Raw genomic sequence first — 14,709 nt, forward strand, 5'->3', positions numbered from 1 at the left:
GGACAGAAACGCATGTATCGATTGCTCGTTATTGACAGCTCTGTTCGTGAATACACACTAATCGGTAGAACAAATGTATGTGAAAATAAGAATGCTTCCTGTTTTCATTAGTTTAAACTGTTTAGGCATTAGTGGATTGTATAGTATATCATACAAATCTTAGAGAATTTCCGATTCCATTGGTGTGCAAATCATCAGAATTTGTTCGCTGTGAAAATGGTTATTAACGTTAACTTTATTTCACAAAAACGTGACCTGTTTCCTGATGGCACCCTTGCTGAAAGACGTAGTTCTACGTCAAAATACAAAATGAAGTGTCCGAAATTTAGATCAAACTTTTTCCCTACGATTAATATTGCGGACAGTTGAAATTGGTAATGCTACAATTTATGTTTTCAGGCTTATTATGAATGCAAAGCGTAGATTCATATAACGCACCAAAATATTTTGAAATCTTGTAGAAATAATACACATGTTTTTCAACTACAGATCAGCAGATAGAAATGTGTGGACAATGTGCAATTGGATGAACTTCTAACAGAAGAAACGTTGAGACCTCCCTATGTTGCCGTGTATGCTGGCAACTCATCAACTCACGGTAAAAGTAGGCCTTACGTTTCTCCTGCAATGACCACAAGAGAAATCCAAACATTAAAAAAGTTGAGAAAACAAGAAAAACGGATGAAGCAGAAAGAAAAACATTAAAAACTGAAAAAGGTAAAAAAATGCAAATTCGAAAGCGAAATTAGTACAAAAGGATGATGACAAAATAGATGAAACTATATAACAACAACTAAGAAGATTCAATCTCTGTGTAACCTTGAATTATTTTATTACATTGAACAACAAATAACTTGAATTCAAATATATAATTATCATTTAAGCAATACAACCCTTACGATATTTTAAACCATGAAGCTACAAATAAAGAAACATCAATAAAGGACAAGCATTGTTGGGAGAAAATAGGGGAAGGGGTAAATGGTTGTAATTATCACAGAAGTGGTTGTTGAAAGTTATTTCAGGTTAATAAAAAAAGTGGTAAAAGTACTATTACAAGTTTACAAGTTATCAATGGTTGTGGACAATTTTTAATACATTTGTTTGAACATTGAAAGTACACGTTTAGACAGGGCAAGTCGTTGTTATTTTCGCATGTTTGATGATTTTATTGCATTAGAAATTGTACAGGGTTGTGAATTGAGCTTAAACGACAAGAAACGTTAGGGGAACAGAGTCTCCGAAATTTGATTTTTTTTTCCTAAATAGTGTCCGAAGTATGATTCTAATTCGCTTCAATTGCAAAAACATTTTTATTCGATAACTAGCTGATCCGGCGAACTTCTTCCCGCTCAAAATTTGTTTTTTTTTTGTTATTGTTAATTGTTTGTTATACCTTTAAACATTTACGTTTTCATACTAAGCGCAAGTTCATGAGTCCAATCGCAGAACTGTTCATTGATTGATCTTCTAATCGACCCCGTTGAATTTACCTTTTATTAAAAAATTCCTTGGACTTCTACCAAAACTCATCTTTATAATATCAGATCATTCTCAGACACAATTCTCGCTCAAGATTTTTCAACATGTTTCTTCGTTACATGAAATAAATGTTTGATACAGAAAATCTGATAGAATAAAGACAGATCCTTCCCCTCTTTTCCCCTTAGAGGGGGGGGGGGAAAGGAGTGTCTATTCACCATAGAAACGTTTCGTGCCCCCTAAAACCTTCACATGCCAAATTTGGTTTCGTTTGCTTGATTAATTCTCGAGTAATGCAGAAATTTGTGTTTCATTTGTATGTGGCAGCCACCCCCTTTAGAGAGGGGGGTGGAGTGTCTTACCACCACAGAATCATTTATTTCACCCTAAAACCTCCAGATGCATAATTGGGTTGCTTTTGCTTGATTAATTCTCGAGTAATGTAGAATGTTTGTTTTATTTGTATGGCAGCAGTATGGCATGGTGTCTAACGAACCATATGTCGCTTAACGTGTCGAAGTGCTCCGTTATTTCATTCGGGCGTAAACACACACTCTTCTGCTTTGACTACACATTGGCAGGCGTACAACTCAAACGCGAATCAACAGTCAAGGACTTGGGGATTCTGATCGACGCTAAAATGAGTTTTAAAGATCACGTCACATATGCTGTATCTAAAGCCACTTCGCAATTGGGGTTTCTTTTTCGCTTTGCCAAAAAATTTAAGGACGTTTACTGCCTAAAAGCCTTATATTGTTCAATTGTGCGTCCTATCCTGGAATACTCATCCATTGCTTGGTCACCGCACTACCAAAATGGAACACAACGCATTGAATCTGTTCAAAGGAAGTTCATCAGGTTTGCACTTCGTCACCTCAGCTGGAGGGATCCTTTGAATTTGCCAAGCTACACAAGCCGATGTAAGCTCATCAACCTGGAACTATTGGACGCGAGACGCAAGGTAACGAAAGCATGCTTCGTTGCAATTCTCTTGCAGGCCAATATCGATTGTCCTATACTGCTCAGTATGCTGCACATTAATACCCGTCGTCGTCATCTACGATCACACTCATTTTTCATCATACCTCATGCTAGAACGAACTATGGCCTACATGAACCAGTGCGGAGTATGTGTCGTGTTTTCAATAAGTGTTACTTTGTGTTTGATTTCAATGTGTCACAAGAATCGAATAAGCGCGAATGTAGACGATTTTTTGTTAGCTTACGGTGTTGTCAGTTTTAAAATTTGTGTTGTTAGTTTATGTTAGTTTAAGTACTAATGTCATTGGGATGGAAATCATCTGTTGGCAAATACAAAGAAATACAAATACAAATACAAATAATAGGGTAAATGATCTTGGTTTGTCCAATTTGGGGTGTTTTTACACAACTAGTGAATGCAAATCGATTTTTCTTCATGAAAATCACATATAATCGATACGAGTTTGAGTTTGTTGAAAAGCCCCAAGTCTCTAGTTGCTAATACTACCATAAGGCGTTGAAATTATTCATTCATTCACACATTATTCAAAGAGGATTTATGATCATGGTTTGACCACCTCTGATCATGGTTTGTCCAAAAAATGATCATGGTATGTCCGTCTTTAGAAATCACCATTTTTGAATGAAAACGTTCGAATTCTCAAGTAGATGTTACTGTCATGATATTGATCCATTCATAATTTATGCTTTCTTCAGAATATTGCATTTTCTTGGGCATTTTAAAAGTGTTCACCTCAAGACACTCAAGATAGAAAAACTTTATTTCTGCTATACGCGAAGGACACAATAAATAAACTGCAGCGCTCCAAGGTTGCCAAAGAAATCATGTGGACAAAACAACATTATTGAATTGGACAACTCATGATCAGAATTGAGTTCATTAAAATGCGGTAATTTAATGGTTTAGCTATGTAAATCTGATTAAAATGGTGTGCAAGAGTGATGTGTACAGTATTTGTAAGTGTTATAATCCAGAAATGGTTTGAATACGTACCAAATAATCATCTGTTGATTGATTAAAAGTTAGCTCAAGTGAGGGGCGCATTGACACCAATAGAATGTGGATCTTATAATCCTTTAAAACATGTGAATCCGTAAACATATACTATATAACTACTGTAAATCATGAAGAAGACAATATTATTTATATGTTTTGAAATATTCGAATACCTAATTTGACACAGGTGCGCTGAATTTAATGCTCTAGAAAACAGTGGACAAACCATGAACACATTTTCGACTGGACAAACTAAAATCATTTACCTTACATATGCATAAAGTTTAGATCTGTTTTCTGCATCAAATGCCTTAAGCGTCCGAAATATGATTCAGAACGGTATCCTCGTCCTATCTTGAATTGATATACAGGGTTTTCCAACTTTAAATTCCGAAAGTAAATTGAAATAAAACACACTTAGAATTCGAATTTCGATGAAACTTTTATTTCAAATTAAAGTTTGGTTTATGCCATTATGTGTGAAATACAACATCATTCATATGTCCACCTAGGGCTTCCTCGCACATCTTGATCAGGAACAGGTAATTTTCAATGACTTTTCGGCACATATGGGGCGGTATCTCAGTCATAACTTCACGAATGTTGTCTTTCGAATGTTCAAGAGTTTGCGGAGAGTTGGCATAGACACGGTCTTTCGCATAATCCCACAAAAAAAAGTCTAGCGGGTTCAAATCGCATGATCTGGAGGCCAATTGGCAATTGGCATGCGAAAATTCAGCATTTTGCTGCTGTTGTTCGTTCACCCAATCGACGTATGCCCGACGCATTCCATGGTCAGCACGCTCTAATTTTTGTTCCAGTTGGACTTTATATGGATGTAGGTGCAAGTCCAAATGCAAAATTCGCCACAATAATGTGTTTGACAAGCTCAATTGCTGAGCACGCCGTGGAATCGAAACATTCGGGTCATCCTCCACACTGGCAGCAACAGCAGCAATATTTTCGGCCGAACGCACATTACGATGATGCACAGGTTCCACAATATCCGCTACGGATCCAGTTTGTTCGAATTTACGCACTACATTAGCGATTGTGTGCTCTGTAGGCCGTCCATGACGACCAAAATCCGTCCGTAATGCTCGAAAAACATTTGCCGGTTTTTCATAATTTTTATAGTATAATTTAACAAAATTAACACGTTGTGCGATGCTAAAACGATCCATATTGTAAAATGGCAGACATTCAACTAACGATATGGCGCTTTGGTTGACAGCTATGTCAAACGGTTGTCAGCGCAGGGCTGTATACTTTCGGAAGCCCGAAATGGAAAACCCTGTATATACGACTCTTATCTATATGAACCGATCGACATGAAAATTGGTAGGGGTCGGGGTTTTTTGGGCCGGGGAAGGTTTTCATGATAGTTTGAGACCCCTCCCCATACAAATGAAACACGAAGTTCTGCATTACTCGAGAATTGATCAAGCAAAGGAAACCAAATTTGGCATGTGGAGGTTTCAATGTGTAATAAATGTTTTTACGGTGATTAGACACTCCACCCCCCTTTCTGAGGGGAGGGCTGCCATACAAATGAAACAGAAATTTCTGCATTACTCGAGAATCAATCAAGCAAACGAAACCAAATTTGGCATGTGGAGGTTTCAGGGTGCAATAAATGATTCCTCCCCCCTCTCTTATAGTGGGCTGTCATACAAATGAAAAACAAATTTCTGCATAACTCGAAAACTAATCAAGCAAATGGAGCCAAATTTGGTATGTGAAGATTTTAGGGGACACGAAACGTTTCTATGGTGAATAGACACTCCTTTCCCCCCCTCTCCCCCGCCTAAGGGAAGAAGAGGGGCGGGGTCTGTCTTTATTCTATCATATTTTCTGTATCAAACATTTATTCCATGTAACGGAGAATCGTGTGTTTTGCAAGTGGTTGAAAAATCTTGAACGAGAATTGTGTCTGAAAATAATCTGATATTATAATGATGAGTTTTGGTAGATGTACTAGGAATATTTAGATCAATTTTTAGATCAGATCAGATTTTGATTTTGAGATCAATCAATGAACAGTTCTGCGATTGCACTCATGAACTTGCGCTTTGTAAGAAAACGTAAATGTTTGAATGTATTGATAACAAAAAATTAATTGTGGGCGGAACGAAGTTTGCCGGGTCAGCTAGCGACTAATAAACTCATGCCCATAGGGAACCCCAAGGTGAAAAATGTCCCGGAAAAAGAACAAGTTGTGATGCGTCGTTCTTTGATCAAACGGAATAACTGTTGAAAAGGAACTGTTCTTATGAGACAAACATAACAAACGACGAACACTCCAAACATCACCTAGGGATCTTCAACGAAATCTACTCATAATGTTGCACTTTTCCATTGAAAGTATTTTCGTTGAAATGTATTAAAAATTTTGCTCCTTTTGAAAAATCCTAACCTGATTACATGTAGACCATTTAGAAAAACATGGGAAAGAACAAGAGTACTGCTACTAGATAAGCGCAATAATGACGAAAGTTCGATTCGAAAGGGCTAGACGATCTCGCTCATGCTTTTTCTTGAACAAATAAAAGTCAATTGAACGATAAGTACACTGCTGCAGCATTCAAACGTTCATGATTCATCTTGTCAATAATGATGTCAATTCCATTAGCACAATTTAAACAACACTTTAGTTTATCATCGCAGCGTGAACCGCAAACAAAATTTTACCAGCATGCAATTTTCACGGGAAATTCAACATTTCCCTAGACAACCCTCGCGGAAAACAGAAATGATCGGTGTTGACAGATATCCCCTTCTAGCAGACTCAGTTTATTTGCATTCGCGTGTGCCAAAAGTTAGGTGTGAAAACAGAACGAAAGTGTTTCTCGGTGGAGGCGAGATACGGACATGGGTATCCAATGCAAAGGTGCCACGTTCGAAACAGACACAATGTTAGCCACTTTCTCGCGATCGAGATTAGTAGATTTGATCCCACACCGATTTGGACACCAAAGCATGCAATGAAGAGTGCCGATCTGATTGATACGTATGTTTTCCATTCTTTGTTTGTTCCAAGTTAATTTTGAAACTGAATGGTTATTGTCAACAGGCGGCAAAAATAAGCGAAACCGGCGCGCGATTCAATTGGATTGTGATTTTCGTTTTTCCCCCGCTTTCACTGATGAGCGAAGGAATGTGCAAAACTGTTGCATGGGTGGGAAAACCACATGTTTGATTTTTATTTTTAAACCCAATGTTGTATTCCACTCGGTACATCCCGAAAATGATGTTTTGCTTACATATCGTAGTAAATGCGGAATCATTTAGCAGCAACTTGTTCTCAGAGGTTTTTTCTCACTAGCGGCACGCTTGTAGCCGCTACGCAGTGTAATTATCGCTCGCTGGCGGGGTGAGATTAACTCTGGACTTAGTTTTGCAGTATGTGGGCAGGTTGAAAATAAATAGCTGAAGGTGTTGCACGATGGACTATTGAAAATGAACAACAGAACCACCAAAAAGGCGAGCAATGGAGTGTGTTACACAAAACCGTATGTATGTTTCGTTAACCGCTTGGCGACGACGCCACATCAGGAGCAACTGCGTAAACCGGCGGACCGTTGCAAAATGTGTGACACCACAATTTGTCACAGCAAATGCAATTAGCTGCCAGTCATTAAAACAATTCCCGCATTCTCGTGTGATGGAAATCGCTGGCAGCTTGATATAGGGAGTATCATCGAGTCTTTGGTTCAGCTGAAAAAAAAGCTGGAATTAATTCGATTATATGATGATAATTTTGTTCTCGTACATGATTTTTTTCAACTAGTTTATACATACTAATGTCATTTGTTAAATTCACTGCTAGAAGCAGTCAATACTGTCAATACTGAGAATAAGTATGTTGGGGGGACTTTACAAATCGGGCTATATTTAGTTTATTAGTTTAGTTTCAAAAGATGTTTAGTCGGCTCAGAATTTGCACGCTGCTCGAAAGATAGGAGAAAGTAGCACAGTATCATAATTGGGATAGCTTAAAATATGAGATACTGTTTGTTCATTATGAAGAGGACTATTAAAATGGTCTAATCGCTTTTTATATATTTTTCCATACCTCGCTTCGCTGCGGCACTGAGTAAATTGAAAAAAATTACCCCGGTACCGACCACGCTCGATGATGACTTGAAGCGATGTCATTCATTTACTGCAGGATAAAATCCGAGCGAGATTAAGATACTCATCGAGGCATTAGAAACGCTACTCATGCAAGGTAGTGAATGTAAATTAGATCAGTGTGCTGCACTAATAGAATCGAACACCTGTCGGCTCCAAACTTCCGCTACATCCAGCCCTTCACCATGCTGATCAACCATGCAAATTTGCTGATTCTTCGATGTTTTGAAACAGTGAAACACTGAAATGATACACCAGAGCGCGAGTTTCATGCCTAAACTGAGGATACAGTCGACACTCACCACAGAGAAACCATGCACTTTTTCCTTTCATCTGCGAGTATATAGGGGAGAGGGAGGCAAGTTGGCGAGGGAGGCAAGATGACGAATCGGTAATTTGACCCGTTGTAATGAAGGTAGCGACACCTACTTTTTACTGAAGATGCATCATAACAAGGCCAAACTTTGTACTCGGTAACTCTACCGAAAACTTTATCACAAAACATGTTTTAGGATACGTCGTCCAATAAAGGCCGCTTTAAAGCCACATTCAGGTCCAGCTTCGAAGAATTGCCTATTCGTTTGCAGTTAAAAATGGCATAGAGCACCCTTTCAAACGAACATGCGCTGGACGGACATGGGTTGAAATGTTTATTAAGGCTCATAATAAACTTTGAGAAAGCCAGAAAATACCTCAGAGGCTCGATTAATGGCGTTCAATAAAGAAAATTGTGACTTATTTTTTCGAACTTTGGGAGATATACGAGCTCAGTATCGTTTTCCTGCGTGTGACATTTACAGTGTTGATGAAAATGGCATTTCCACTGTTCCAACCAAGGATAATTCAATAATTGTTATTACATTTTGTTGATTTTTAGGTGACCAAACCATATTCGCCAACTTGCCTCCAGGCATTCGCCATCTTGCCTCCACGTGGAGGCAAAATGGCGAATTCGACGCTTTTTTCGCAAAGCTTTTGGGTGGACAAGTTTATTAGTTTTTTTGCCCATCCAATAGATAATATGATAGAAAACAACTCAGGCTATATGATTCAGCATCAACATTAAAAAAAATTATAATTCCAAGATCCAGGACTCGCCAAAGCTTAACGTCGCCAACTTGCCTCCCTCTCCCTAAAGAGCCAGTGTGCGTTAAGCCGTGCTTAGACGTTGTCAGTTACTCGGTTGCGAGAAAATGTCAGACGATACTACGAAATTTGACATTTGATTTGTATGTATGGGGCTACTCGCCCCATTGCGTTAGTTTGCGTTACTTTCTGTGTATTAGAGATAGGAAATTGCGTTACGTAGGGGGGCGGGGGTCCAAAATCCGGATTTTTAGCGTAACGTAATTTGTGCACGACGCCTTACTTGTAATTTTTAATTTTGCGGTATTATAAACAGTGGCTCGTACTTTTTACACACGTGAGGCATTTTAATCATGCATGCAGAAACTAATAATTTTATACATTAGTCATGTAACGTTATCTTCATGACAACATCTCGAAAATAACGCCGACCAGTCAAAGTTAAAATAACATGTACAAAAAAAACCATTTCAACAATAGAGATAGAGAACATTAATCCATCGGATTTTTTTGCAGAATTTCAGAACCCACCTACATGGCCATTGTATACCCATTTCTCCCACTGCCGATAAACGTTAAATTCGAAGCAGCAATCCCCAACAAATAATAAATGACACGCTCCTCTTTTTCAATGTGTACTTTCTTCTCTCAAAGCATAAATACCAACAATCCGACATAAATTGTCACAACTTGGCGAAACGCTGATGCTACAAAGTAACCTTTCTTTTTATTTGCAGCATTCGAGTTTGGTTCGATCTTTCCACCAAACAGTTAAAATGTCTCTCAATCAACATCGCGGACGTGGAAATTAAATTATTGTCATTTCCCTCCGCCAATATACAGTGACTCAAATCCGTAATCGTACTCCACCATGCAGATCTCTTTTCCCTTCTTTTGAATGTCGAAAACAAGCTTTCGGAACATTCTAAATATTTAGATAAAATTATAGCGTCAGATGAGAGTTAAAAGGTTTGCTATCTCTTTTCAGAATAATGGTCTCTAAAAATGGCGAATGTTTGTGCTAATGTATGAAAGTTGACTCAAACTCATAATCGTACGCTGGTTGAAATCTCTACTCGATTTCGAAGGCGTTGGCCAATTTCCTAATTCCATCATTATTATGGTATCTCTTGTTCATTACAACTATCTTTAGCTGTCTTTAGATTTATCTACGTGTTTTTTTGGTGTATTCTGAAGGTATAAAGGGTGTGTCACATCAAATTGCATCACGGAAAAAACGCTGTAGAAATTTAATTTTTAGGAATTATATCTTCAGCTTTCGCTTATAACCAGATGAGAGTGTATAGATCACGTTGGCCATGCTTCACTGTCAATTTTTCGTAAATTTGGAAAAATGTCGTCGAACGAAAAAGAGCGTCGTGAATTAATCCTGTGCACTCATTTCGAGAATCCGGAGTTGTCACATCGGGACATCGGTAAGATGCTGGGAATCGTCCAATCCACGGTCAGCAGAGTACTAAAACGATACTTCGAGAACCTAACCATCGACCGGAAGGTGAAGAACGGCAAAAATGGATGCTCCGTCAGTGAAAAAGATCACAAGCGCGTAGTTAAGCAGTTTAGACGTGATCCGAGAAGTTCGGTCCGGGATGTCGCCAATAAGCTGAATTTGTCAAGTTCATTCGTCCAGCGGACCAAGCAGCGGGAGGGCCTGCGTGCATACAAGGTTCAGAAGGCTCCTAACCGCGACGAAAGGCAAAACATGGTGGGGAAGACGCGAGCCCGAAAGCTGTACACCGAAATGCTGACGAAGCCGCATTGCCTGGTAATGGACGACGAAACCTTCATCAAAGCGGACTTTCGTCAGCTGCCGGGATTGTTGTTCTTCTCCGCAGAGGACAAATTCAGCGTTCCGGAGGAGATTCACAAGCAGAAACTATCCAAGTTTGCCAAAAAGTACATGGTGTGGCAAGCGATCTGCTCTTGCGGAAAGCGAAGCGCTCCCTTCGTGATGACCGGCACGGTAAACGGGCAGGTTTACCTTAAGGAGTGCCTACAGAAGCGCTTACTACCACTATTGAAGCAGCACGAGAGCCCGCCCATCTTCTGGCCGGATCGCGCTTCGTGCCACTATTCAAAGGACGTGTTGGAGTGGTACGAAGCCAACGGGGTCACCTTCTTGCCAAAGGCCCAACGCGCCGGAGCTTCGCCCAATAGAGAAATATTGGGCGATTATGAAGCAGGCCCTCCGGAAGAACCCAAAAGTTGTCAAATCGGAGGCGGACTTCAAGAGAAAATGGATTTCTGTTCAAAAAAAACTACAACCTGACGTTGTACAGAACCTTATGGACGGGGTAAAGAGGAAGGTGCGAGCATACGGGCTTGGGCTCGAAGTATGAATAAAAAGAAAATGCCAAAAGTTGTTTAATAGTTTTTATTTTACTGTCTAAAATTTTCAAAAGGATCGGTCTACTGGGCGAATTTCTACAGCGTGATGCCGTGATGCAATTTGATGTGACACACCCTTTATTTATCAATCTTTTCATTAGGTGGTTTTTAAAATCGTTATTTTTAGAAATTTAATGGTTTCTAAATTTACTACACAGATAACTTCCTTAGTTTTGTACAGGGATTGATGTCGGAAGATTGTGGAGGAATATCAATAACTTTTAAGTAATTGTAATGTAACCATGTGCGAAATTTATATCTCTTGAGCTCTGGGTCATTGTCCTGGCAAAACTTGAATTCTCGATTCCATTCCATTTTGTTGACACTATGCTACATGCTACATCTTTAGGATGTTCAAGTAAACATTCTGATCCATTCTCATATGGCACTATAAACACTTTCGACATTCAAAAGAAGGGAAAAGAGATCTGCATGGTGGAGTACGATTACGGATTTGAGTCACTGTATAACGTGACGAAACGCAGCGAAATGACAGAACTTTTTCTTTTCTTCTCTCAGAGGTGTTGCTGTTGTTGTTGTTGTTGTTTTTATTTTTCCTTTTGTTTTTCTCACAGCCGATTCTCGTGTGACAGTTACCCGCCGTTTGGGCCGTTTCAGGGGTCTCTATTTTCAGTCTGAGATCTGGGCCAGCAGCCAGCGGTAACAAGATAATCGTTCGGCGCGCAACCAACGCATTCTCTCGCGCGTTTTGTATTTTCCGGCAGGCGCGAAGAATACGCAGTAATTCTCACTGCGCAAACAGCCGATAGCCGCCGCCAGCAGCAGAAGCCACAGCGTTGCAAGAATTTTCCCGATAAGCGGTTTCGGCTTGCGTTTCGTTTTCCCAACCAAACCACGAGAGCGTTTCGAGCCGCTCACCGAACAGAGTGCTCCTCATTGCCTTTCGTGCGTGCGTGCGTGACAGATGGCGCTCGAATGAGCGGCGGCGAAATTTGCATCCGACGACTATTTTTATTTCTATTCCGGGTAGTGATTGCGATTCTGTTTAGTTTTGATTGTGATTATTTTATCCATTAGTGTACATTGATTATCGAATGCTTTAGATATGACGCATCGTGAAGAGAACATTCAGTTATCTTATTCGTTGCATTAGTGTTATAACCTTACAAAACCCCGTGTCGCTGGGAGAGATAATAAATAAGCTATTAACGGTGCATCATAGCGAAAATATTTTCACATGCAGGAGCAGTGTAAATTGATTGTATTTTCGGCTTATACTCTGTGTTTCACTTGAGGTGACAATGAGTGTTGGTTTCTTCTTCGTTCAACAGTTCACGGATTGATAGAAACCGACGGAAGGGAGGTGAATTCAGGAAACGTCGGGATGTGAAAATGTGACTTCAATCCTTTCAAAAAGTGTGTATTACCGGATTCGTTCAGATTCACAAAAATAAGCTCACCAGTGTTCAGATTCACAAAAATAAGCTCACCAGTGAATGAATGTATTACAAAGTTTACAGCTGAAAAGTGCACACACAGAGCCAAATTGCAGCAAAGAATAGAAATAAGTCATTTGCATAGAAAGTGGGTCGCCAACGAGATGAGGAGGCTTCTGCCAAATGTGAGAGGTGACAATTGATCAAGCGAAATACGAGTCAGCGTGAAATACCTGTTGCTGAAAAGTGATTTGTAAAAAAAATAGTGTAATACCGAAATTGTGAAACATTAAGAAACAAACAGGCATACAATTACTTCATCGTTGAAAATCATAAATCTCTAGGAAACAATGTCTTCGTCATCACTCAGCCGAGAAGAGGAGCGCAAGCCACTGATGGAAGAATTCTATCGGCAACGAAGGATACTTCTCGGATGCACCTTGCTCATTGGTCTGGCTGTGATAGTGTGGATCATTGCCATTTCAACCGATCACTGGTTCATTGTTACAGGTGGACAAGGTAAGCATACACTTCTATCCGGCTACTGTGCTCTTCTAGGTGCAAGTTTGAGTTATCGCCACAGTGATATATGTGAACATGTTGAAATATAATCGCGTCCACGCGTTCTATAATTTTAGACTGTCACTCCGTATTGCATCTCAATTTATACACTTCACGTTGGCTTCTTGCGGGTATCAACCGTTTTATTCGTGACAATAAATGTACACACATGCTGTCGATTCATTTTTCGCTGCAATGAGTCATTGGAAAATGGTTAACCCAACAAGTGAAATTTTAAATTATTTCTGCTATTTTGTGATCGTGACACGAGCGTAAGTCAGATCGTTCAACATATACCTCGCTTCGAAGCTACAGAATTGCGATGTGACACAAGAACTGCTCAAATTTATGTTTGCTTTTATTTTGAAACCTTTCTATGACTTCTGTTTTTATTTGATTCCTCTACCATTGAGATGTACTGTTTTCAAAATTATTGGTATAAATTGAATGGCATACTGATTTTGAAATAAAATACCTATTTCCATACAGCGCAGTTTTCATTCTAAAAAATAGTTACTGCCCCTCGAAAGTGATGCTGATACATTACAGAGCTAACGAATATTACTGCATAAATAACTCAGGACTGGGACGATGTTGGCAAGGCCATCAATGACAATGAAACACCTACAGATTAGAGGGGTGTAAAATGATATGACCAAGGTATAGTTGTTTACAAAACATGGAAGAGCTGAGAGCTCGAGCATCTTCGCTCAATGATTTTTTCACAATGACCAGAAGTGTATTCGAATATTATTTATCCCGAGAAATTATTCACTATCGAAGTGAATTTGTGTCTGAAGATTTCGATAATAATCAATATTGTCAATTTGTTGTTCTTTTCGAAATCATTCAGTACCTCTAAATTCATGTGCAAATAAAGGGTTTCTACGATAGAACTGCATCGCACACAATTATTCGGCAAAATTCAGCATTTCATTGGACTGTCATCAAATTTTTATGATATCGGATGAAAATAGTAAACTACGTTTAGCCATCTCTATTTAATTCGATTTTGTCTCCCAATGCGAGTTTCCGTACTTTGGCCCTTTGTATTTGTTTAAAATCCCTAAGGTTTGGAATAAAATCAAAATCGACTTTTTTCGCATTTTACCAATGTTTTCTTCATTAATTCAACTTTTCTGACCACTTTAGGATAATTATCAGTATTTTGTATCATAATGAACCAGTACTCTACAATCGGCCGCAGATCCGGTATATTTGGGGTATCAAGTTTAAAAAACCGACATCATATTCCAGAACGATCTACACTCTGTCCAACTTCTATAAGACCTTCCTGATTATATTTCGTTGCAACACAAACAGTTAGAATTCCAACAAGATTTATTAAAACATTATAGAATGCTTAGGATAAAGTATATTTGACGTCTATTTCGTTCAAAAGAGTTGTTTGTTTATTTATTGTGCTTAAATATGATAGTTTCAGCAGTCCAGTTTCTATAAGACCATTTCAAAATTCGTGAGTATTATCAGTGAAAAAGTCAAAACGATCGGCTGATTTACATGTCAATAATTGGCAACCTTGCCATTTCGGCTAATAACCTGCAAAAGTGTTGGCATACTATTTACCAAATTCTGCTGAACGGATTTCTCGATATTTTTCCATGTTTCCGAAATTGCGAC

General features: G+C 39.0%; 1 protein-coding gene across 8 annotated transcripts in view; it reads left to right on the top strand.

Moving 5' to 3' along the window:
• The window catches only part of LOC129769279 (uncharacterized), an 87,846-nt gene that overhangs the window by 37,626 nt on the left and 35,511 nt on the right, over positions 1-14,709 (top strand). For 3 of the 8 annotated variants that reach the window (XM_055771410.1, XM_055771408.1, XM_055771411.1), the window contains exon 2: positions 12,403-13,026. In XM_055771410.1, the coding sequence (XP_055627385.1) occupies positions 12,858-13,026 (169 nt within the window). In that variant the 5' untranslated portion in view covers positions 12,403-12,857. Of the gene's footprint in view, positions 1-11,696; positions 12,098-12,402; positions 13,027-14,709 lie in introns of those variants that run through there. The other 5 variants (XM_055771413.1, XM_055771414.1, XM_055771409.1 and 2 more) reach the window with 4 other exon arrangements.

Source organism: Toxorhynchites rutilus, chromosome 2, assembly GCF_029784135.1.
Source record: "Toxorhynchites rutilus septentrionalis strain SRP chromosome 2, ASM2978413v1, whole genome shotgun sequence".
NCBI classification, from domain to species: domain Eukaryota; kingdom Metazoa; phylum Arthropoda; class Insecta; order Diptera; family Culicidae; genus Toxorhynchites; species Toxorhynchites rutilus.